This window comes from Arachis hypogaea, chromosome 3, assembly GCF_003086295.3.
Source record: "Arachis hypogaea cultivar Tifrunner chromosome 3, arahy.Tifrunner.gnm2.J5K5, whole genome shotgun sequence".
Lineage (NCBI taxonomy): Eukaryota > Viridiplantae > Streptophyta > Magnoliopsida > Fabales > Fabaceae > Arachis > Arachis hypogaea.
In genome coordinates this window covers 66574412-66598221 of record NC_092038.1, presented here as the reverse complement: position 1 = coordinate 66598221, position 23810 = coordinate 66574412, and the positions used below count along the sequence as shown (strand labels likewise).

Below are 23810 nucleotides of genomic sequence, written 5' to 3'. Positions count from 1 at the left end.
TTCAATAAAAGAGCATGGTTTTGTGAATTTTTCCTAAATTGTGCTTAAGAGTGAAAACATGCTTTTAGGCCTTAAAATTACTAAATTTAATTCACTTTAATTCAATTTGATGCCTTGCACAAATTGGATTGAAGAAGTGAAGAAAAAGCATGCAAAGTGGAGAATTCATGAAGAAATCAGGATTTGTAAAAATCATAGCGACACGCACGCGTGACCAAGAAATTTTGCCAAGCAACGCACATGCGTCAACTACACATACGCGTGACATTCATCACGTGACTTCATTAAAAGAACATGCTGGGGGCGATTTCTGAGCTGCTTCAGACCCAAATCCAACTCATTTTTGAAGTATTTGAGGCCAAAATCAAGAAGGAACAAGGGAGAGCAATTTGGATAGTTTAGTAATATGCTTTAGGTCATATTCTAGAGAGAGAAGCTTTCTCTTCTCTCTAGAATTAGCGTAGATTAGGTTAGATTTCTCTTAAGTTTAGGTTTAGTTCTTGCTTTAATTTAGTTTCCTTATAATTTATTGTTCTCACATCTTTGCTCCGTTAGTTTTATTTACTATTTTCTTTATTATGTCATTTTTATGTTCATGACTCTTATTGATTTTAATTTCTACTTAATGCAATTTTGATGTTTCTTTATTTATTAATGTTTATTTGAGTTGTTATTATTGTTTTCTTGCATTTGGTAGTTTTAGATTTTATTATTTCTTGCAATTTTACCATGCTTTTCTTTTATGCCTTCCAAGTGTTTGATAAAATGCTTGATTGGGTTTTAGAGTAGATTTTTGTATTCTTGACTTGGGATTAGTAATTTGGAGACTCTTGAATTATCTAAATCTCTTGTTGATTGGTAATTGAAGGTTGCTAATTGGCTTGAATTTCACTAAATCTAGTCTTTCACTATGAGTTGACTAGGACTTGTGAACTCAAGTTAATTGTATTCACTTGACTTTCCTTCATTTGTTAGAGGTTAACTAAGTGAAAGCAATTTACACTTATCATCACAATTGATGATGATAATGAGGATAGGAATTCCAATTCTTAACCTTTGTTAAGACCTTTCTTTGTTGTAGCTTTACTTTCTTGTTATTTACATTTTTTATCTTTCATTCAAAACCCCAAAAATACTTTTCCATAACCAATAATATGCACACTTCTCTATAATTCCTTGAAAGACTACCCGATGTTTAAATACTCTCAGTTTTTATTGGTTTGGTTAAGTGACAAACAAATTAAACTTTGATTGATGGTTGTTTGTCGGTTTAGATCTATACTTCGACGAGATTTATTTTGTGAAAATTCTATACCGACAATTTTCCTACTCTTTGAGAGCTTGTTCCTTGAAGTCCAGTTGTAACACCGATCCCTTCACCGATCGAAGAACAAGGAACATCTATGATCTGGAATGAGATAAGCCAAAAGACTTTTTCCACACTAAATTAGCGTCTCGATAGAAAAATTGACCATGCATGAGTGATTCTAGAATTGACTTACAGATTGGACAAGTTGCCAGAATGGATGAGAATTGCTGGTGGATGAGAAGTAGAACAAGAAACTTACCATAAAGGATTTTTCACCCAAAGAGCAAAATAATGTAAGAGATTTTCATCTTCCATAAATGGCTCCAAACTGGTCTCTATTGCATGAAGTTCTGACAATATTCAATGGTGGTATGGTAAAATTGGTAAGCACATAGTTGTCAAAACCGAATCAGTAATCAAATCGGTAAGGTTACTGGGTCATTGGTTACTGGTTTAATCAATGAGTCACTAGTTGAACCAGTGGGTCACTGGTCGAACCGATTAACCCGATATAATTAAATAATTATATAAAATTTAATTATTTTTTTATTATAGGTACTTTTATTTTGTTTTTATAAAAATAATTATCATTTTCAACTTTTAATACTTTATTAATTAGTTTATATTTATTGTATTATTATATTATTATAGGTGAAAACTCATATATAGTTATTTTCATGTGAAGTTGATATTTAAGAACCATTAGATGATTTGAAAAATTTGACTAAATATCTTCTAACAATTTTCAACTATTAACTTCATATAAAGATAAGTACATTTGAGTCTTTACCTATAATATATGATAGAGTATTACCGTCGGCTTAGAATTTTCTTCTTGGTTAGAGAAAATAACTTCGTTGCAAGTATAGTTCCAAACCGACAAGAAACACTTAATCAAAGTTTAATTTTGGTTGTCACAAGTCCAACCCAATAAAAATAACCGAGAGTATTAGTCTCGGGTCGTTCTTCCTAGGAATTACTATCACTACTAGAAAACTAGTTTTTACAGACGGATATTTCCGACGGATTTTATCCCACAGAAATACAGACGGAATTTCAAAAGGATTTTTTGTCGGAAAACAAAAAAATGAATTAGCATAAATTATAGACGGAAAAGAAAATCCGTCGATAATTCTGTCGGAAAAATTAATTATTTTTCGTGAAAAATGATTACAAACAGAAAATTTGTCTGTAATTAAATGAACAAAAATGCTGCATTTTATTAAATTATTACAGACAGAAAAATCCGTCTGTAATTTAAAATTTTCCATCGAAAATAATAAGCTAAACCTACCATTGCCCGAGCTCTATTCACAGCACACAAATCAAAGGAAATAAACGCTAAACTTCTAATATGTGTGTAATTAAACTTCTAATGTGTCTGAAATAACAAACCCTAATTTCAATCCCAAATATCCAGATCGATCGAATTCCATGGCAAACCCTTCCTCATTTTCCTCCTCCCCGTCTCAATTCACCTACTCCTCCTCCGATCCCTCTTACTTCCCCACCCCCTTTCACCTTCAACAACCGCCTTACGCCCCTCCCCTTCGTCCCCATCCTCCCACCGTCACACCACTACCAATTCCAGTACAATGCTCAACAACTCTTCCAGCGCGATGCCCAAACCATTACCCCGGAGGCTCTCGAGATCGTGAAGGACGCCATAGCCAGCAGCGACGTCGACCACAAGACCGACGCAAAGCGGAAGGCAGTTCCCCGCCGTGCCGTCGGGTAGCCGTGGGAGGATCCCTCGTTGGCCGAGTGGCCGGAGAATGACTATTGCTTGTTCTGCGGCGACCTAGGGAACGAGGTGAATGACGACATTTTGTCGAAGGCCTTCACAAGATTCCCTTCGTTTAACATGGCGAGAGTTGTGAGGGACAAGCAATCAGGTTATATTTGTTTTCTGATTAGTGGATTTTTAGGTTGTTAAAGTAGGATTATATTATGTTTTGATTCAGAATAGCTGAGAAATGTTTAAAATAGGATTTTTAGGTTGTTTTCTGATTAGTTAGATTTGAGACATTTATTACATGAAATTGGTACATGAATGCAAATTTTTTGAACTCAAAATAGTTGAAAAGGCACTGCTTTTACAACCATGTTAAAATTGATGCTTGATTGGTGAGTAAAAGGCATCTTTTAAAAATTGAAAGTAGCCTAATTGCATTTTATGTGTCAATTACAGCATGCATATAGAGATGGTCGTCTTAAGCAGGTAGTTCTGCTACATCTTGGAGCTGCAGATGGCGATACAGTGATTGCCAAAGATATCATGTTGCTTTTGTGCTCCTTTATTGTTCTATAGTTTATGGCCTTCTGCTTTCTGACTTTAGATTCCTTTCTGTTATGTTTTTGTTCATTTACTAACTAAATACATGATGATATCTGCTACCAATTCTTTCTGACTTTTGTAGCAAATTGGTAGAAGTCATTATAGATACTACATGGTATATTACTTTGATTTGGAACTCTGTATTCTTAAATAATTGGTCATTTAGAATTTTCAGATGTGTGTACTCCTTAATCCTTAGCCTTTCTTGTTAAAATGTTCTCCTAACTTGTCTGAGGATTGGGATTTTGTGGTGTTTATTGTTTATTCTAGTGCCAAGCTTGTGGACTTTGCTCTTGAATCTGGAAAAATATATGAAGGAGAAGGCTTCAAGTACATACAGGAAAGTTTTGCCAATGGCACATTGCATCTCATTGGGTTATTGAGTGATGGTGGACTCCCGACTTGATCAGTTGTAGGTGAGGATTGGGGGGTTGGAACATTTATAAGGAATTTTAATCTTTTGTTTTTTTTTTGAAGTTTTTTTGTACTGATTGAAGCAATTGCGAACTAGTAAGTACTAACAGATGCCATTATGCCAGGCTTACACAAAGACTCTGAATTATCCAAACTAGTACCACCGATATCCAGTGATGAACCAAGTAGATAAGCCACCCCACCACTCATTTATTAATATCTTATCAACAGAAATATGAAATTTTTTAAAGGAAAATTCTTCAATATATTTAACTAAATATTTATTTGATTTGTGCATCAGCTCAATAATGTTGTAGCTAGAGATCTTTTCTTTTCCTATGAATAACGGGAATCGTACGTATACTACTTTTTTGTCGGTTCATCCTGAGAGTGGTGCTATAACAAGCTAAGATCAAATGTTTCATGACCTTCATTTTCTGAGAGGGTCCCAATTAGGGGATAAGTCATGAAAAATTGCAAGAGATCAATAATTTTAGTATAAGAAAATAATTAATATTGGTTAGTTAATGGTTTCTAAGTGATAAATCATAACCCCTAACCATAACCGCCAAGTCTTGTCGTACATGTACATGCATGCAATTCTGTTCTTTCATTAGGTCTAATTTGGTCATTTTCATTCATAATTTTTTAAGCGAGGGTCCTACCCTTGATGTTCTTGAAAAATGCCAAGAAGTGGAGGCCAGAGCTAGGGAGCTTGATAAATAGGTGAAGCTACTTGTGAGGTTGTTGATTAAACACTACTTTTCTTTTTATTTTCAAAATTGAATTAATTTTATCATAATTTCAGTGTACTTGATTGAGCTGTTTTATTTGCAAGAAGTGGAAGGAAATTGTGGATGAATGGACCCTTTTTTTTTATTTTTTATATCATGGTAAAGTTTAAGGCCCTGTTTGGCGTTATTAATATTCTATTTTGAAATTCCTTTTTATTTATTTTTTGCAGATTCCTGATTTTGCATACTCACCAAATCCACACAGTGAGTACTTGCGCATCTTATTCAAATATTCTTTTTGTGTGTGTCTTTGTTGTTTTGGATTTTGGCAAACAATAATGCTTTTCTGCTTCTGTATGCTGACACAGATGGAAGTTCTGGATCTGACTGTATGCTTTTCTCGGCCTTTAAGTAATTTTCTGTGTTACATTCTCTTCCGCCTTTTGTTATTCACAGTAGAAATACTTTCTTCAATACAATTTCTCTTTTTAAAAGGTTACCACTGTTAGATCTAAGCTTTGTCATTGGGTCATTCTAGTTTTATTTAAGCTAAACTTCTCTATGCTTTCTTATTTCAATGGTTACTATAGAGAAACCTGCTGTTGACTGATAGTGACTAGTTGATCCTCTTAAGGATGAGAACAAAAGATCCCTTATTTGGGGTTATTTCTGTTGGATGCTTTGATTGTTTAACTTTCCTAAGCATAAATAATTTCCTGTCAATAATATTCTTTTATCATTTTGATATTAAGATATTGGGTATTGGCCTATCTGAATTTTAAAACTAGAAATTCTGTTGAAAGAAACAAAAAAGACTTATGGCTTTCTTTGCTCAACATTACATGTAGACATGTAGTAGCATCACTAACTGAAAGATCATTGTGCTTGATCCAAAATCAGAGCCAGTGCTTAGTAGATCTATGTGGTGCATTGCACTGTGACATTGAAATCAATTTTGGGTTGAAAAAATCAAAATGTAATCCTGCTGCCACTGCAAGAAATAAACATCTGTGCGAGGTGTGCATCAGTCTGTCTATTCATTTGTTTTAACCAGATTTGTTTCAAGCCACCAATTTATCTCAAAAGATTGAAAAGTTGACAATTTAGCCCTTGAAGGACTAAAGAAGTGTAACATCAGTTGCTATGTGGGTTTGGGAAATTTATCAACAAACTGAGTAAATCATTTGAACACAATGGACTTATTTAGTTATTTGGAGGTTAAATTGTCTATGTTATTAAGTATTCAAGGGCTAAATTGATGGTATAAACAATTTATATCTGTCTCTAATTGTTTTCTACAGAGCTTAGCAGATAGTTATTTTCCTGTTAATGACGGTCCTGCAGCAAGCCGACTCCATGGTATGATATTAGTTTCTTTTCTGTAAAATGTTGCACGTTATTGGTAGCTACTGCTTTCTTACATTGACAATTTGTCAGAATTCTTCTTGCACCAATTCTGTGATGCACACAGCTGCATTGGAAGCAAGAAACCTTTCTCTAGAGACCGCCAGGTAATTTAATTAAAATATATAAATGATTTCTATCCCTTTCTTTAATTTACCTTAAGAGGATCATTCTGAAAAATCTTAAAAGATTCAGAAATCCTGAAGAATTTAACTTGACAAATTGCATAATAATGAGAGAGTGAATTTTCAAAGACTCCTTAATGCCTTGTCCAACTATATGGTGGAAATGAATCTATTTAATGTAATTCGTTTGAATTCATTTAACTGGTTTCTTGATATATGCAGAAGAAGACAAATGCATTCTACATCGTTGCTTCCATTTTGCTTTTGATGCTGCTGCTACTTTACTATCTCTATATCTACTTTATCTACTTGTGATAAGGTTTTGATTTTTGTCTTATAGAGGGATGAAAAGGGAAACTCAACTGTTGAGGCGCATCTCTCAAACTGGCAGAAAGAAAAAACCATCTTAATGGATAGATTTGTCGTCTTCGGAAGTTCTTGCTTCTCCAACACTTTCAGAATCCATAGAAGTTTACTAATCTGTGACAGTGGTTACTGCACTCTCAATTCGGCCATAGGCGAGTGCAGTTGGAGGAGAAGAGCGAGAAAGACTGCCAAATCTGCTCCTCGTTTTTTACATGTTTGTTGTAAGCCAATTTCTTTACGGAGACTTAGCAAACACAAATTTGAGCTGCAGGATTGAATTCACCCTTGGTAGCTTTTGTATTTGATTCTAACTAACATTACTAACAAGAAAAATTATACCTTATCATCGTGTTCTTTTTGTTTGTTGAAACTTGATGAGGATCTATTTGTAAACGTTTTCATTGTGTAACATCAGTGTAAACTCCTATTGTACTGCTTTGCATTGAATAATAAAAAAAATGTTTGTAATCTCCTATTGTAAACTCCTATTATTTTGTAATTAGAAAAATAAAAAAAATCTATTTTACCTTACTAACAAATTTACAGACGGATTTTCTGTATGTAATCAGAGTGTTAGATAATTTTCCAGGGTTCAAATTATAGATGAGAAATCTGTCGAAAAATCTGTCTGTAATTACAGACGGAAAATTTGTCGGAAAATTCGTCTGTAATTACAGATAAAAAATCCGTCAAAAAATCCGTCTGTAATTACAGACAAAATCTGTCGAAAAATCTGTCTGTAATTACCGACAGAAAATCCGTCAAAAAATCTGTCTGTAATTATCGACAAAAAATCCGTCGGAAAGTTCGTTGCCTTTGGAAAATGGATGGAAAATTTATAGAGGGAAAATCCGTCGGTAACTGGTAAAAATCCGTCGGTAGTTTTCTGACGGAAAAAAATCTGTCGGTAAATAATTTTCGACGAGGCTTTTACTGAAGGCAAAGTCCGTCAGTAACCAAAAATCCGTCTATAATAAAGACTAAATCTGTCTGTAAATCTTTCTGTATTAATTCATTTTCTAGTTGTGTATTGAGTGCCTAATTATTGGTTATGAAGTTCAAGTGGGTTGGGTTGATAAAAGGGCAAGAAAATAAATGACAAGAAAGCAAAGCTAACAACTAAAGATAACGAATACTAAAAAGAGAGGCATTCATGGCAAGGATTGAGAATCTAGGCTTTCGATCCTAGTCATTAATCATAATACAATACTTAACAAGAGCTAATCCTATTAAGTCATTTTCAACATCGGAAGAAGGTACAATGTTATCTTCAACATAGGAAGAAAGTCAAATAGGACTAGTTAATCTCAATCCAAAAGTCCTAATCAACTTACTAATTGAATTAGTAAGAGATTAGAGTCGATAGAAACAATATTAACAAACAACTCTAGATCACCAACATAAGTTGGGTATTAATGACTCAAGATTGCCTAATTTCTCTTTCCAACCCAAGAGTGCTCAAAAATCTACTTTAACATACAACCAAGCATTTTGTCAAACACTTGAAAGGCACAAAAGAAAAACATCATAAAAGTGCAAGAATAATAAATCTACAACTACCCAATGTAAGAAATTAACAATAACAACTCAAATAAATAACAATAAACAAAGAAACATGAAATTGCATTAAAAGGAAATCCAAATCCAACAAGAGTTCATCAACATAAAAAAGAGGCATAAAAGGGAAATTAACAATGTAAACTAAGAGAATAAAGATGTAGGAACAAGAAATTGCAAGAAAAACTAATTGAAAATAAGAATTAAAACCTAGATCTAAGAGGAATTAACCTAGAGAGAAGAGGGAGCTTCTGTCTCTAGAAAACTACCTAAAGCATGATCCTAAGCTAATCTAATTGCTTCCCCCTTGTTTCCGCTTGAATTTTGCATCAAATAGTCTCAGAAATGAGTTGGTTTTGGGCCTAGAAAGTCAGAAATCGCCCCCAGTGTGTTGCCTTTAATGAGGTCACGTGCCTAACGTCACGCGTGCGCGTCGCTGGCAAATTTCCTTCTTATGCGTACGCGTGGATGACGCGTGTGCGTGGCCTTGAACCCTCCAATTGCTCATTTCTCCATGAATTCTCCACTTTGCATGTTTTTCTCCTCACTTCTTCTATCCAATCCTTGCCTTATAAGCTTGAAATCACTCAACAAACATATCAAGGCATTGAATGGAATTAAAGTGAATTAGATTTAGCTATTTTAAGGCCTAAAAAGCATGTTTTCACTCTTAAGCACAAATTTAGGGAGAATTATAAAAGCATGCTTTTTCATTGAATAAATGTGAGATAAGTTGATAAAATCCACTAAATTCTACACAAGATAAACCACAAAATTGGGGTTTATCAATATACTATATGTATTTATTGAAAAAATAATATTAATAGATATCATATAAACATGAAAAGAAAAAAATAAATTGTGATTAGTAAAATTTTTTTGTTTATCTTTTTAATTTGTATATATTTAATAAAATATATTTAATAAAATTTATAGTTAAATAAAATATAATTGATTTAAAAATGAGTAAATTTAAAATTAAAATAAATTGAATAAAGTAAAAATAAAAGATTGTTATATGTACTATAATTTGAGTATATGTTAGTAAGAAGCGTTACAGTTTGGTGGTATGATCATCTTTCTTGTATCCTAGGGCCAGGGGGTTTGAACCCCATGTAAGGCATTTTGGAAAATTTTTCAAAAATCACAAGCCTTGACACTTGATAGTGCTGGAGTATATGGAGAACAATGGACTTGCAGAACGCTGGTGCGTCGTAGATTCGCCTTCAATGACTGAACGGTTCGGTCCGGTCTAGTTTTCACCGAGTTTGACTAATTCGTACCGGTTTTCTACCTTAAACGGTCCTAATCTCGGACCGGACCAGTGTTGAGTCTGGTTATTAATTTTTCGGTCGAACCGACCGGTCTGGTCTCGTTTTAATAACTATGGGTAAGCAATTTTGTACCTTGATGCAACATTATATGTTCTTGCTCTGAGGAAAAAGGTTTGAGATTAATACTTGGTTTCATTGTTTACAGGTCCTTCACCCATAACAGATGGTAACTGGATCACTGAAGATTCGGATATCATCAGAACTTACTTTCTAAATAATGTTTTTCTCTACAACTCGCGTTCCTTCAAGAATACTTTGACAACCCCAAGAAGGCAAGGTTCCTACTTCTGCTATGAAGATAGAATTAAATCTAAAGTATTTACCTTTAAGTATTCTAGAAAGAAGAGAGTTAGATTGGGTCACAATTTTTTCGCATTGTTTACCCAAAAGAGCCAGTTTTTGAACCCTGAGATCTTTGAAACCAAGCTTATTTTCTTTCTTAAGCCTAGTCATCTTATCCCAACTAATATACGCCATTCGCCTTTCAGAACATTGCTGCTCCCACCAGAGTTACGTTAGAATACTATGAATTTCATTTAACAAGCTGTCCAGAAGTTTAAAACATGACAATGTGTATATTTGTATGGCTTCACCAACTGCTTAGAGTAATACCTGTCTTCCTCCATTAGATAACAAGCACTTTTTTTTCATCCTTGTGTCCTTTTGAGAACCTTATCTTTGATTGAGTTAAAGGTGACTTTCTTAGAGTGGTTGACAAGGGAAGAGAGACTTAAATATTTATCTTGTATACATGTGAGAAATATTCAGCTGGGCTGCTAGAGAGGTTCTAATCAGTTTTGGAGTGTTATTACTGAAGAATAGGACCGAATTATTAAGATTAACTCTTTGACCACTGAATCTCTCATAAGATTCCAATAATTCTAGAATAGAGGCACAACTATTTTTTGAGGTTTTACCAAATAGAATGGAATTATCAGTGAATAGCAAATGATTTATAGTCAGGCATCTTCTGTTTATCTGAATTACTCGAATAAGATTGTTTTGCTTTACTTTGTGTACCAAGAAGGAAAGTTCTTCTACACATAATAAGAAAAGAAAAGGGGATAGAGGGTCACCTTGACGGATGCCTCTATTTGGTTTAAAAAAAATCATAGGGTTGACCTTCCATAACAACAGAGTAAAAAATGGTTGTCAACAATTCATGAATCCTGTCAATGAATCTCGATTCGAAGCCCAACTTCTCCATAATAAACGATAGAAAATGTCACTCCACCTTATCGTAGGCTTTACTCATATCAAGCTTGAATGCCATTTTGTATTCCAAACCTCGCTTCTTTTGTTTAAGATAATGCATACATTCGTGTGCTATAAAAATGTTATAAAAAATAAGTCTACATTTTAAGAATGCACTTTGAGTAGGGCTAATTACTTTGTTCATACACCCTTGGAGTCTGTGGACCAGTACATTCAAAATAATTTTGTAGACAACAGAAGACAAACTAATGAGCCTTATTTGAGTCATATCGCTTGCATCTGGGACTTTTGGCACTAGATAAATATTGATGTGGTTAAACTTTTTAAAATTCTACCTCCAGCAAAGAAACTCTTTACAGTTTGGAACACGTCTTCTCCGACTATATCCCAATAGAATTAGAAGAATTTAGCCGTTATATCATCCTCTTCTGGTTCACTCTGAGAGTGGATACTAAAAGTAGCTCTTTTTACTTCCTCCATAGAAACAGGTCTTTTGAGCCTATGGTTCATGTTATCTATAACCTTAGGCTTGAAGTTTATAAAAAAAGGCCTAGGATCTGCTTGATTAGAAGATGTGAAATACTCTTAAAGTAATCTTCAGCCACCTTAACAATATCAGCATTGGTTGTTGCTATATCCCCATTATCCCTTCTCAGATGCCATATCTTCTTATTCTTTTTAGTTCTAGATTTAAATTTTCGATGGAAGAAGTTTGTATTTTGGTCTCCTTCCTTCAGCCATTTAGTTCTAGATTTGTCTTTACAATAAAGTTTCTCGTCCAAATATACTTTTTCAAGCTGTTGTTCAAGCTCAAGTAATTTAGTATCTCCCATTATGTCTGATGCCTATTTTTGTTTTAGAGGAGCCATAATTTCTACAATTTCCTTTTTAGAATTAGTAGAGCTGTTCCTTTGTCAGAGAATTAATCGGTGTCTAACTAATTTAAACTTCTGAAATAATCTGAACATCGCTGAACCTTCTGTATCTAAGTTCTAGACCTTGCTGATGAAGTTACGAATTTATTCTTCACCACACTAGCGGGATTGAATCTTGAATCTCCTCTTTGATCTCTCCGATTGGTAGTTAGTATCCAAAACAAGGGAGCGTGATCAAAACCTGTCTTTGATAATCTAAAGACCGTGGGAAATCGGGACCAAAATTTATCAACAAGCACTCTGTCAAGCTTTTCATGAATTAGTTCACATTCTCTCGTCTGTTACTTCAAGTGGTCTACCCACCATTCCCAAATTAATTAACGAGTTATCTCTATTAAAATAATTAAAGGCAGCAATAGAAGAATAAGATTTAGGATTACCACCAAGTTTCTCACCTTGATCAATAATAGAATTAAAATCACCAACAATAACCGATTTACCTTAGAGTTGGGAGAGCACGAAAGAGATTTCTTGAAACTGGGATAACCAAATTTTCTCATTGCAATTTAAATAAACGCCTACAAAGTTCTATTCAATATTGAGAGGGACATCTTTTATCAAGGCAGCAATATAGAACTGAAAATCTGAACAAAATCATCCTTCCATGCTAACGCAAGTGCACCCGCACTACTAAAAGGATCAATAATTTGCCAATTAGAGTAGCTTTCCACCTGTCGAGATTGGTTTTTTGTTTCACAAAGAAAAATTAACTCGGAAAAGTGGGATTCAACAATTCCTTTAAAGAATTAAAGTTGTGAATTGTCAGTGGTCTCCCCAAACCTCGATAATTTTACAATAATATTCTCATGGGTCTTGGGGTGCCATTGACCGGCTGGCACCCTCCACCCTCTTATCAGCAATTAGCTCTTGTTTAACACACATATTCTTAGTCACAAGCTCTATACATGCTTCCAGTCTCTTAGAGAAGTCTTCCTATGTCACAAACACCAATTCCTCTTCTTCTTTCATGTTCCTTGGGTTCGGATTTGGATTTACTTTCTTTTTTGGTTCATGATACGAATGAGGATGTGATGATAGAAAACAAGAAAGATAAAAAGAATAAAAAAAGTTGAAGAAGGAGAGAAAGTTGTAAGGAATTAATTCAGATGAAAAAGGATCTTTTTTTGGTGACTCGATGAAAAAGAATTTGAAAGAACAAGAAGAGAATTAATTAAGGTTAAAAAGAAAGAAAGAAAAAGAAAAATCCTTGGAGCACAGTAAAAACCAATTATGTTTCAATAATTACGGTGATTATATAAGTGTTATTAAAATTAAAGTCATATTTTTTATATATTGGTAACACTTTTTAAAAAGCGTTGTTTAATAATAAAAAATATTATTTTAATTTTAGCAATATTTTTTGAAATAGCATAATTGTCGTAACATAATCATACTAGAAGGACTCTATAAAATAATGTTTTAAAATTGCTTTGCATGAGATGAGTACCATACGGTATAATTTGAATAAAAAAGATTAATTATCTGTATAAAATATATATTAAAATAAATTAAATAATATATTTATATATAAATACTTAATAAGTGATTAGTAGTTGATTTTTTTGTTTGTATGTAATATTTTTTTATTTACAAAACACAAAAATAGTCAAATTCACGAAAAAATAATGTGTATTTCAAATGGTATGAAATGTACATAGGCTAATTTTTTAAGATATGGAAGAAAAAACCCAGAATTTTGAAAAACACCATGAAATTCAATAATTGAGTGTTATACTAAAGTTTCACCAATATCTAAAAAAATAGACGATGTATGTAACCATTATTTCCGAAAATATGAAGAGTTGAAGACTAGTTTTCCAGGAAGATATAATGTGGATTATTAAGACTACAAAGACGTTAATTTTATATATGTGCATATATACAAAAGAAAGATCGCTGGCCAATAAATAAGTTTCTGCCGAAGGAAAGAATAATATAGTTATCTTGTGAGTATATTTTCCTGGCGTTCACTAGATGTATTTTTTGTTTTGTTTACGACCGATGAAATTCGACAAGATGACTCGAGGACTGGAACGTAGTCATGTGAAAAATTTTACATTTTGCTTATCATGTTCTCAAATCTCAATCACTCCCCATGTTATGCTCAATTCACATATGAAGGGTGAGCTGGGGCTATAAATCTAACATATATCTACAGCTGAACAATTAATCAAGTTTCTTTTAGTAAGGGGGCAACATGAGAAAACTTGCTGGGCAAATCAATTTTTTCTGTTCTGTTGGGCTGCTTCGGCATACTGCTCTGCAAGCTTCTTTACTTTCTCACCTTCCTTTATGAGGAAATTAGCATTCTTTGCTTTGCAATGATACTTCATAACCTTCTCTGTTGTTTTTGCGACTGCCCACCTGTATTGTTCTGCTGTGATCACACCACTCTTGCACAGTGGCCTCATATGCTCCTTGATATAGGCTTCTACCTGTACATAGTCCAACACAATTAGGAAGAGCACATTTACAGGAAAGTATAGAGAAATGGTAAAATTCAACAACACAGCCAATTACCAAAATAATTAAGTAAATAAATTGTAAATACCTTCTTTGTTACATGGTTTATCGAGTCACACTCAGACTGCTTCGCACTCATATCATCAGATTTCTCTTCTTTTCCTGGGGAATTTTTACCAGTTTCAGATACATTAGATTTGTCAGTGGCCTCACTTGGTGTTTCTTTCTTGCCCTCTCCACATGTTGTTCTTGGTTCGGCATCTGGAAATTTTTTTATGAGTGGTTCTTTGTCAGGGCCATATAATTCTTCAAATTCGGAATCAGCTGGCTCGACAGCACTCTCACATAACTCAGAAGAAACCGAAGCAGAAGGCCTGCCAATCTCTGCATCAGTTGCTGAGTCCCTAGGGACTGTTTCGATGTGAGAGGTTGTTGAGCCGGAGGCATCCCGTAGTACTTCACTGTTAAGGGACCCTTTACAGTCTGTGTCATCCACAGCTGTATCTGACTTCGAGTTCATGGTGGAGAAAACAAGTTTCACTTTCGAGTCACTTTCCTCTGGTTTTGGGTTTAAGACCTTTGAAACCCCAATGTAGTCTTCATCTTCCAAATCATACTCAAAATCACCATAAATGTCCAGCTCAGGATGAGAATCCAATTCAAGTATATTATCAGGCCCTGAAGTATCATTTTCATTACCTATTTCTCTGTTATCATGTGGACTGCTAGGCGGTGAATCAGACAATAGACCAGCATTTTTCAAGGCTTCAACAGCAGGGTCGGTTGAACAATCATCAGCATTATGTTCTAATTGATCAGGAAGCTTGGCAGGTGACTCCGGGGGATTTGTATCTTCAGCTACATCGGATTTTGTGTTATTTGCACGATGTCGGAGCTCTTGTGAGCAGAGGTTCAAATACACAAGCTTGCTGCTCGATCTGTCAGCAACCTCCTTTTCAATATTGATTGCATCTGCAACAGCCAATTCTGTATCTGCAGTTCTGCGAATGACTGGCAGATTTGTGTTCCTCAACAAGCGCTCTGTCAGGCGGTAAAGCTGTGTCTGTAAAACACATTAATAGCAACTAAGAAGCCAGAGATCATAACACAATCATTAAGGAAGTCATATCAAATTTTCTTCTGCAATCTACACAAATGCAATCTGAAATAGAAGACACACAATACCTGCCTCACTGATATTGGAATTTTATTGTGACAAGAAGGTCCCAGTACTGGTCTCATATCAGCCGGTAGCTGGGCCTACTCTCAATGGCAGAAAGAAATAACAGTGAACAGTCATAAACAACTTCTGACATCAAAGTCGAAGGAAATAATAACAATCATGAGAAGGAAAGGAAGATAATTTACATACAAGCAAAGGAAATTTATCTTTAAAAAGTGCATTGTCTTCTTGACTTCCATTTGCCGTCCTTTTGCTATCAGCAGCTGTTTTCTTAGCAAGAAACTCTAAAGCCCATTTCTTTTTATCACTCTTCGTAGAATCTGATTTAAGTCCTAATTCCTTTGCATTTACTTTGGCACCAGCTGAAGAAGAAACTGATGTCTTACGAGAAGCCGAATTATCACTAGCTGAACCATGTATAATCTTCTTATCTACTTTTGTTTCAGATGAACAAACTCTGGCATTGCATGAAAGATTTTTTATATCTGTTCCTGACGGGTTATTTTGTTTAGTCTGCTCTGAGCTAGCATCAGTTTTAAGTACAGAGAGGGGCTTGACATCATCTTTCCGTGGGAAAACAGATGTATCTGCTAGATACAACCTGGAAAGAATAGTATCCTTGGCCTGACATTCAGGACCCTGTGTTGACTCTGAATTTTTTCTTAGTAGATCTAGAACTGATTTTAAAGTTTCAATTTTTTCAGGCCTTGTAGCCCTCATGCACCGATATTTCCAAAACTCAATTTCACAGTCCCTATCCCATGCACGCTTTCTTTTTCCATTTGAAGTCCCAAAAATTTTCTTTGTAAGATGCTCACGTACCGTTCCTTTCTGCAACATCGACTTCTTTGCCTTTAAAGCTGAAGGGGTTAACTTATTTACAGGTTCAGTTTTGGGTCCAGCTATAGCAACCCTGAATGCTGCAAGAAGCTTTGTATCAATATTTCCCTCAAAGTTTATAGAGGATTTGTTACGGACAGCTTCTCTAATTTCCTTCCTTAGATTTTGAACTATCAAGGATGATTCTCCATCATCAGCAACTCTCTTCATGATCTTTTTTACCCTCAATCCAGCCATATTTTCATCCTTTCTAGTCACATTGTCAGACGAATTAGTGCCAGTAGGTCCCTTGGAAAGCCTACGGTTTGTACCTTTAACTATATTCATTATAGTTGGTCTGACAACCTCCTTGGATGCAGAATGGTTCAAAGCAGAGCTCTTTTGACCATTGTCTGAAAGCTGGGCATCAGCTGAGTTATTAATACTAGTCATTTGACCACCAGCAGCTCTAATTTTCTTTTGAGACACTTCAATTGGAAGTTCAGGCTTCACATCCCCATCAACTTTCAAATGACCTCCATCATTGCTGTAACATCATCACATCACATCACATCATCACATAAACACTAGTCAATATTGGTCATGCAATGAATTTAAAATTAAAGAAAAATAGCTAATTTGTATCAACAGAATAGCCATTTAAAAATTGTAAATAATCAATACAAGTTTGAGAGGGGAGACAAAGAGTACTTCAGTTTTAACAGCATATACTACTATGAAGATTATCAATACACCTCCTCCTCCTCAGTCCTCTCTCGGTTTTGTCTTCTTGGAAAGTTTATGAAACATCAACTGAGAAGTGTTATGATAAATCAAGACAAGATTTCAGATGCAATGATTCATTATTTGGCCTTTGTAGTTTGATGTGAGCAACACTTCTAAAATGATATGGCAACAACCACACACTTCTAAAGGTGATCTTGATGCCAAAAGCAGCTCTTATGTATATTGGCGCTTAAGCCCGACAGGTTTCAGAAATTTCTCTCTATGCAGAATGATCTCTCAACATTTACAACAAGTAAGAAGCACATTCATCTAAATATTATGTATAGTTTAAATGAATTCTAACCTGTGATCAACATGCTTTCTCTTCCCAGCAGTTACACTAGTATTATCCTTCTTAACATCATTTTCAATTACATCTCCTGAAAACATTTATTAATGACACTATGAGGATCCAAAACATGTTCAAACTGTGGCCCTAAATAAAGCAAGCAACAAGAATCATATTTCTAAGAATGGTGCCATACCTTCCATAGAACATTCATCTGAACTCAGGTGCTTGACACCAGTTGTGTGATCTTTTATTCCATCCTTGTCCACATTATCAACTAGAATTACACATAACATTACCAATCACACCAGCTTACAATCGAAGGGGTAAAAAACTTTTGATATACTTTTTTTATGCATTCTTGTGATATATATTGTTCATGCACAAAAAGTTAGCAATAAATTATGTAATATTGTTCACCTGATAGGAAAGAGCCCACTGATAAACCAAGATGAAGACCCATATCAGATTCATTTCTAGAAGGACTAGTTTTGACATGGGACTCATCAGCTAACTTGGTTTCATCAAGGTTACTTGGTCCACTCCTTGCTCCATGAGCACTTTCCTTTCGATCATTATGCTCCAAGGATTTAGAACTTAGGCTACCAGATACATTGTGTGATAAGCACAACTCCAGCTCTTGTTCCTTCACAATTGGTGACATAATCTTCTTCTCCATTGCTTTCTGCTGATTAGTTGTGTCAGAATCTAATATACATGATGCAGTCAATTGTTCCCTGCCAAGTTCAAGAGGCAATAGGCTTTTCTCGCTTGTTGATGGAACCCATTTATGTCCATCAACCATTGAAACAACAACAGCTGTCTCTCCCGCATCAGCAACAGACACACAAACTTTTCTTGAAAAGGAATCCTCAGCCTGACATTGATTGTTAATATGCTCTGGGTTACATTCTACCATCGTGCTCTCCATTGAATCAGTGTCTCTTCCTTTAGAAACTTCACCGACCACGCATCTAAAATAAAACCGTGAATGAGATCAGATAGAAGCTCAGCAATATGTTTAGCTGACTGCTTCAAATAACCATGTCATGAGTTTTTCTAATTTCAAGTTTATACTATCAATTATCTAATTAAGTGCTCTATCATAGGATACCATTCCAAAAGAAAGACTTTAATCCCAAAATAGCAGCTAGAACCTATCAAACTCTACCGTCATTTTATTTACAGGCAAGTAGCCAATATGTTCTACGTTAGTTACCAAACAGGATATGAATAGAGATTTGAGCTATAAATAACAATTAGAAAAGGCAATTAGAAGTAGAATGTTAAATTTACCTTGGACATAACCATGTACTTTCAGATGTACCTTCTGTATCAAATCCCACACAGAAGGCATGGTACCTGCCATGTTTAGTTCAAGCACTGATTAGGAGATACATCTCCCAAAATAGTAATATGGATACAATCATTAACTGATGTTCCTACCCACCCATGAAAGTTCATGGCAGAAAAACTTTGGACAAGCTTACACACATCATAATATATATTAGCACCATCTCTCTTACAACCATGATATACCATGATTTGGTCATTTGACAGCCATGCTTTAGTAGGGCCACCTTAACCATGTAATATCCTACAAGACAAGGAATCCACTATGTTCTGAAATAAAAAATGTGCTGTACCCTTGATCCGCCATCAAAATTCTAATATCCTCCATCTAGATATAACTATCTATCTATTAGATTTTATCATGAACTTATGAGCAAGTCATTCCACTATTTTGTAATAAACTACAATATGCATACCCCCCTTTCTTTCTTTGCTAACAGGCTCTTGCATATGAGTGATAAGCCTAGGCAAACAAGAAACCAGAGTAGTAACAGATCTATTAACAATATATCAGAGACTCAATAGTCTGATCCATTGATTTACCATGTATCACATGAATCACATGCAATTGATGTATCAAGATCAGAATCTCCTTCAATAGTTTCCAATCCACTTCGAACTTTGCAGCCATCACCATCCAAACAAGTAACTGCCTAGAAAAGGATTAAATACATAATGATTAGTTTTGTGCAGTAGTTTATACATAAGGATTAAATCCGTGTGCACGCGTGTGTGTCGGGTCATATAGGAGACAATTACATTTTCATCAATGTAGTAGGAGGGAAACGATAATGTATTGTTCTTCCCTTCAATGGACCATTCGTCATCTCTGCAATCATGAATCAAAGAGATATAAAAGACCATATAAATCACCTTTTAGAGCAGACACATGGTAAAGATGCAAAGCTAAGTGATGAAACTGTAAAATATTTACTCAAAATTAAGTGACAGTGATGCATGGCTAGAACTATTCAAAATTCATGACTTTCACGTTTCAACATAAACACCAATGTTGAAACATCCAAAGTTTAATGTATGTGGATATAAAGACTCAATAAAGATAAGGCCATTAATTATACAAACATAATGGATGGAAACTTACCTGGAGAATGAGTCATCTTCAACTTTATTGCCTCCAATGGTATCATAAACCTTTACAATCATGGGTTTCACATGTTTAGACTTTAGATGTATTAATAATGCAAAATCTTCATAACAATATCAATGAAAACACGAGATTGTATGGTCCAGAACAGAACTCATAAGGTGAGCAAATGCAATTGAAACCTTATACTAAAGCTAAGAAGATAAAGAGGCATTCCATAATGTTACATGATACATCACTCACTGGTACACAAGTGATCAACTGAAACTCGTTCTGGCAAAGTGGGCAGAGATTAGTGATTGTAGCCCAGTTATCAATGCATACAAAACAGAACCTATGAAACAAACAAGCCAAGGTCAAAATATCACATTCATATTTCAGCATGCTGAAAAATTACGGAAGAGAATATAATACATACCAATGCTGACAGCAATCGAGAACTCCCCTATCAATGACGATATCCATGCATATTCCACATCTTTCGCCTTCAATAGCCAAATTATCCTGTTAATTAGCAAATTGTGAGGGTTGAGGCGAAAAAGTTGACCAACAATTAACAATTGCATAACCCCTATGTATGCTTTTTCTATTGTTCAAATGCAATGGAGAACTACTGAAATTATAAAGATGGCAATGTTGTGCCACTCATTATTAGGGCTTATAACCAATACAAAGAAACAAAACAAAACAAACGCTATGTAGTCATATTCATTTGAAGCATTGACCCTATTTTATACTTATTAATGTTGATTAACATATATCAAGATAGAAAGAAGTTGAGGCAATAAGTATAGGCAAGGGTTTAAGCAGCATTTAATTGATCGAAATATAAATTGCAATAGAGGATTGAGCTTACATCATCATGGATGTGGTTGGGATCAAAGGGATCGTGTGGGAGTGTGAGCATGTCATTCGTCATAAAATCAGCTTCAGCTTCAGCTTCCAATTCCATTTCCATGGGAACCCACACTTCAATCTCAATCTCAATCTACTCTAACTTTCTAATCTAATATCCAATACACAAAGATGTCACTCTCAGGTAAGTCCTGCTATCAGAGACACCAGATTTGGGAGTCAAGCCATTACCACAATTCAATTAGCGAGAGATAATTGACGCGTGTCTCCACCATTTTGACGAAGAAAAACAACGGGATGAGGAGTAGGAGTTGGAGGAGGAAGTGGACAATCAGGCATGAAATCATTCATTATTATTATTATTATTATTATTATTATTATTATAAAATAAGGTGCTTTTTTATTAAATAAAAAGTTATTAATTAAGAAATAAACCGCGGTTTCTAACATCTAATTTGGGTCACGTTTCGCATCGCTGCCGCCTGCCAAGTTCTATGTCCTGCGAAACGTTCCCAAACCCCAATAATCCAATACCAGCTAGGCAGCTTCCTCCTTTTTCTTTAATTTTTTTAATTATTTTTAGTTTCGTTGGCTGAAGACCCGAAGTCTCTGAAGTCTGAATCTACGTCGTATCAAATTGATAAACTTTCCGAACCTTTCTTTCTTCTTTTATGTTTTTGGTGACGAGGGTTCTTGAATCTTGATTTCATGTTGCCATCGTGACATTTTTCCAAGAAAAATGAATCATGGGGTGTTAACCCAATTGGTTTGGAAGTCCTATTGAGGCCCAACTAATTGGAAGCAAATTCGTTTACAGAAACGTCTACCCTAAGCTTTTTCTTTTAGTTTTTTATTTTCCACAATATTCTCAATTTGGCCGTTAATGACTAATTTTTTGTAAATTTAAGTTCTATCTAAAGATTTGTAGTCAATAAATTATTATATGTATAAAATAAAATTTAAAATTTTAATATTTATTTAAATAAATTAGTCAGTTAATTATTAAACCAATTCAAATTAATTAAGTCTATTCTAAATTAAAATCCACATTCAAACCCAAAAAAAAAAATATTAAAAATATTTTATATATACTAAAAATAAATAATCAAATTAATTATTAGGTATATATATTATTGACTATCTATTTTTATACAAATAATTAGTTAGTAATTGATTTTTAATTGAAATCTAAGTGTAAATTTTGACAGGAGTAACAAGAAATAGACATAAACTTGATTTAGTAAAGTTTTTACTTTTTAAAAATAATTTATAAAAATTAATTTTTTAAAAAGAATCTTTTAAAGGTTGTAGCATCTATTTTTAATAAATTAAATTAAAAATAAATTTTAATAACCACAAGTAACAAATAAAAATATTTAATAAAATAGCTTTTAAAATTTAAAAATATTATAATAGATATTAATATAAAAATTAAATTTAGATATTAATTATATATGACGTCATATTAAACTTTTTAATTTTGATAAGGGGATTACACAAAAACTTAAACGCTAACCACTTCAAACATGAAACCCTAATTGACCCTTCTTCTTCTTCCTCCTCGTCTCGTATGCGTCCAGTCAATGAAGAGCCATGGTTGTCATTGTACCTGAAGTTTGAAGCTTTTCTCACTTGTGTCGCTCATATAGTGAAGACGAAGTACCTAGGAACTACCATTTGTTCAAAACAGGTTAGTAACAAAATTGTTGCTTTCAACATACAATGCTCTGTTTTTTATAAAATGTTGGTTGAGGTTTGTTTTTCGTTTCTTTTTTCGCTCTACTTCATCAATGAATCTTTTGGAAATTTTGGTTGATTATGATTATTAGTGATAGTAGAATTTTTGTATGCTAGGGTTTAATCTTTTTTTGTATGTATATGACTGTAATCAACTGAATTTTTTAATTCTTTGTCTACTTGAATAGTCATTAATTTTTCATATTCCATTTTAAAATGATAATCTTATTCCTTCATATCCCATTCTAACTCTTTGTCTATTATTTTTCGATTGAAATTATATATATTTATTACAGGAGCAACCATTGTTAGAGCAATTGTATTACTCCTTGATTAATTTAAAATGACAATCTTATTCTTTTACGATTCTCTAATAGAATTATTGTACATCACATAAAGAATACAATTACATATATTTAGACAATAATTGTATTACTGTAGCAACCATAATTTTGTCATTTTAAATTATTAGCACAATGTAGAAAGAATATAATTATTGTACATGACAAAAATTTGATGAAATCAGTAGTGAGAGTTTTTATTATCGTAGTCACTTGGTCTTGAAAAAGAGTATTTACACTTGTAGGTTTTGGCAAATAACAGCTAATAAAATAATTATTTGCAAGTGTTTAGATAATGCCTGACTACAAGTACTCGATTAAGTGTATTCTTATTTAACTAGTGATTGGTTTCTATTTGTTTATATCATTTGGTTAAATGGATGCTTTAATAGATAGTGATTGATTTGTATTTCATTAAGTGCTTTTTTGCTCAACTAGTGATTGGTTTCTATTTGTTTATAATATTTAATTGAGCAAATTTTTGGATATTTAGTGACTGATCTGTATTTAGTTTTCACTATAATCAAGTGTGACTGATATGTCTGGTGTAAGAATGTTACCAATGATATTTTTAAAATTTTTTAGTTGGTTATTGGTTAATATATTTTTTTGAAGCAGTTTATTAGAAGTTGTAATACATAGAGGATTTAACTTAACATTTTCTATTTTTAAATAGAGTTTGATGATACATGATTTAAAAACGGACTCAACTTAGTGTAGTTATTAACTATTCTGTATTTTTGAATCTTGTCTGCAGATGGATGATGGTATAACAATTGTGTATCATCATGAAGGTAGTTTTGTGATCAAGCCGAATGGCAATGTAGTTTATAAGACTGAACACACTAATGAGTTGATTGGGCTGGATGAAGATGTACTGGATGTATTTTCACTGAAGGATTATGATAAGGTGCTAGGTTATGGTAACATGGTGGAGTGTTGATGACTTGTTCTAGGTAGACTTATGAAGAGTGGATTGAGAGCACTAAACAATGACAAGGAGTTGCTAGAGATGTGCTCCATTGCAAAGAATAACCAGGGAAGAGTGTATATATACTTTGAACATGTAGTTTCTCAACCTATGGTAAATGAAGCACCTAAATTGATAGAGCTAACACCTACTACCACTAGTGTAGACAAGGATGCCA

The 23810-nt window shown here is 33.9% G+C and overlaps 1 protein-coding gene, 1 long non-coding RNA gene and 1 pseudogene across 6 annotated transcripts; 2 read left to right on the top strand and 1 right to left on the bottom strand.

Moving 5' to 3' along the window:
• Positions 1-2743: 2743 nt before the first annotated feature.
• LOC112778991 (uncharacterized) lies at positions 2744-4053 on the top strand (annotated as a pseudogene).
• A 1672-nt stretch (positions 4054-5725) lies between these two features.
• Positions 5726-6304, top strand: LOC140182679 (uncharacterized). The gene is made up of 3 exons (XR_011878701.1): positions 5726-5812; positions 6097-6154; positions 6233-6304. It is a non-coding gene; the product is annotated as an uncharacterized lncRNA (long non-coding RNA).
• Positions 6305-13773: 7469 nt separating this feature from the next.
• On the bottom strand, positions 13774-21340 carry LOC112790768 (uncharacterized protein At4g10930). 5 transcript variants are annotated; one of them, XM_025833313.3, is made up of 15 exons: positions 20816-21332; positions 20586-20735; positions 20148-20233; positions 19973-20063; positions 19727-19776; positions 19384-19453; positions 19168-19277; positions 18568-18633; positions 17692-18245; positions 17468-17548; positions 17287-17362; positions 15567-16743; positions 15380-15454; positions 14283-15257; positions 13774-14166 (listed from the first exon to the last, which is right to left on the bottom strand). In XM_025833313.3, exons 2-15 carry the CDS (start codon positions 20685-20687, stop codon positions 13951-13953), a joined length of 3729 nt encoding a protein of 1242 aa, XP_025689098.1. In that variant the 5' UTR covers positions 20688-20735; positions 20816-21332; the 3' UTR covers positions 13774-13950. The 5 variants fall into 5 exon arrangements, with proteins under 5 accessions (XP_025689098.1, XP_072089164.1, XP_072089163.1 ...); XM_072233063.1 differs by having other exon boundaries at positions 19168-19273; positions 20816-21170; XM_072233062.1 differs by having other exon boundaries at positions 20586-21340.
• Positions 21341-23810: the final 2470 nt, after the last annotated feature.

What these genes read in the sequence shown, in the direction of transcription:
- LOC112790768 (XM_072233062.1), bottom strand. Translation starts at nt 20,687, where the DNA reads ATGGAAATGGAATTGGAAGCTGAAGCTGAAGCTGATTTTATGACGAAT. An exon ending in AGTTGATCACTTGTGTACCA is followed by an intron (nt 19,777 to 19,972) that starts GTGAGTGATGTA and finishes ATGATTGTAAAG; the next exon opens with GTTTATGATACCATTGGAGG. An exon ending in TTCCAATATCAGTGAGGCAG is followed by an intron (nt 15,258 to 15,379) that starts GTATTGTGTGTC and finishes TGTGTTTTACAG; the next exon opens with ACACAGCTTTACCGCCTGAC.